A 2069-nucleotide genomic window follows, 5' to 3' on the forward strand; every position below is an offset into this window, starting at 1 on the left:
TTAACCTATTAATGTCATTAACAACCTATTAATTGTGTTTGGGGGTCTATCCATTTTATTAGGGGCTCATTAATTGTCATTAGTGACCCAATAATTTAATTAGTGGCCCATTAATTGTTATTAGGGGGCTATTAATCGTTATTAGTGATCCATTAGTTTAATCAGTGACCCATAAATGATTATTAGGGGGTTATTGATCACTATTAGCGACCCATTAATTGTTATTAGGGGGCTATTAATCGCTATTAGTGACCCAATAATTTAATTAGTGACCCAATAATTTAATTAGTGACCCATTAATTTTTATGAGGGGGCCAATAATTGTTATTGATGACCCATGAATCATTAATAGGGGCTTATTAATCACTATTAGCGACCCATTAATCGTTATTAGGGAGCTATTAATCGTCATTAGTGCCCCAATAATTTAATTAGTGACCCATTAATTGTTATTAGAGGGCTATTAATCGTCATTAGTGACCCAATAATTTAATTAGTGATCCATTAGTTTAATCAGTGACCCATTAATTGTTATTAGGGGGGTTATTAATCACTATTAACGACCCAATAAATGCTATTAGGGAGCTATTAATCGTCATTAGTGACCCAATAATTTAATTAGGGACCTATTATTTTGTATTAGGACCTTATTAATTTAATTAACGACCCATTAATTTTTATGAGGGGGCCAATAATTGTTATTGATGACCCATGAATCATTAATAGGGGCTTATTAATCGCTATTAGCGACCCATTAATTGTTATTAGGGGGCTATTAATCGCTATTAGTGACCCAAAAATTTAATTAGTGACCCATTAATTGTTATTAGAGGGCTATTAATCGTCATTAGTGACCCAATAATTTAATTAGTGACCCATTAGTTTAATCAGTGACCCATTAATTGTTATTAGGGGGGTTATTAATCACTATTAACGACCCAATAAATGCTATTAGGGAGCTATTAATCGTCATTAGTGACCCAATAATTTAATTAGGGGCCTATTATTTTGTATTAGGACCTTATTAATTTAATTAACGACCCATTAATTTTTATGAGGGGGCCAATAATTATTATTGATGACCCATGAATCATTAATAGGGGCTTATTAATCGCTATTAGCGACCCATTAATTGTTATTAGGGGGCTATTAATCGCTATTAGCGACCCTAAAATTTAATTAGTGACCCATTAATTGTTATTAGGGACTAATTAACGTTATTAATTTTCATCAGGGGGGCTAATAATCCTTATTAATGACCCACTAATAGTCATTAATTTGTATTAGAGACCTATTAATGCTATTAACGGCCCTAATAACGGTATCATAGCAGCTAATAACTCCGTTTTTTCGCGGAATTTGGCTAATTAGGGGTTAATTAATTAGGGTGTGGGTGGTGGCGATGGTGGGGCTGAGCCTGGCGTGGCTGCCGGTGGTGGAGGCGGCGCGGGGGGGGCAGCTCTTCGATTACATCCAGGCCATGGCCAGTTACCTGGCCCCGCCCGTCGCCGCCGTCTTCGTCCTCGCCGTCTTCGTCCCCCGCGTCAACGAGCCCGTGAGTTAATTAATTGGGGGGGTTAATTAATTGGGGGTTAATTATTGGGGGTTAGTTATTTGGGGGATTGATTATTGGGTGAAATATTTGAATTATTGGGTGGAAAATGGTCGATTATTGGCTTTTAATGGGGGGTCAGGGGGGGATTACGAGCCCGTGAGTCGCCCCTTGTTAATTAATTGAGGGGTTAATTAATGGGGGGGTTAATTAATTGGGTGTTAATTGGGTGATTAATTATTTGGTGATTAATTATTGGGTGATTAAATGGGGGGAAAATGGTCGATTATTGGCTCTTAATGGGGGTCAGGGGGTGATGACGAGCCCGTGAGTCGCCCCTTCTTAATTGGGGGATGGTTAATTAATTGGGGGTTAATTATTGGGGGATTAGTTATTGGGTGATTAATTATTTGGTGATTAATTATTTGGCGATTAAATGGGGGAAAATGGTTGATTAGTGGCGTTTAATGGGGGGTCACAGGGTGATGTCGAGCCTGTGAGTCACCCCTTGTTAATT

General features: G+C 37.9%; 1 protein-coding gene across 1 annotated transcript in view; it reads left to right on the forward strand.

Moving 5' to 3' along the window:
- Positions 1-2069, forward strand: part of LOC114072146 (sodium/glucose cotransporter 2-like) — a gene marked incomplete at both ends in the record, with an annotated part of 19175 nt that overhangs the window by 13706 nt on the left and 3400 nt on the right. Inside the window, one exon of the mRNA XM_027910067.1 lies at positions 1387-1555. Within this exon, the coding sequence (XP_027765868.1) occupies positions 1387-1555 (169 nt within the window). The remainder of the gene's footprint in view (positions 1-1386; positions 1556-2069) is intronic.

The sequence above is a fragment of the Empidonax traillii genome, unplaced genomic scaffold (assembly GCF_003031625.1).
Source record: "Empidonax traillii isolate 1590-97213 ecotype Southwest subspecies unplaced genomic scaffold, ASM303162v1 scaffold2695:size19342, whole genome shotgun sequence".
Lineage (NCBI taxonomy): Eukaryota > Metazoa > Chordata > Aves > Passeriformes > Tyrannidae > Empidonax > Empidonax traillii.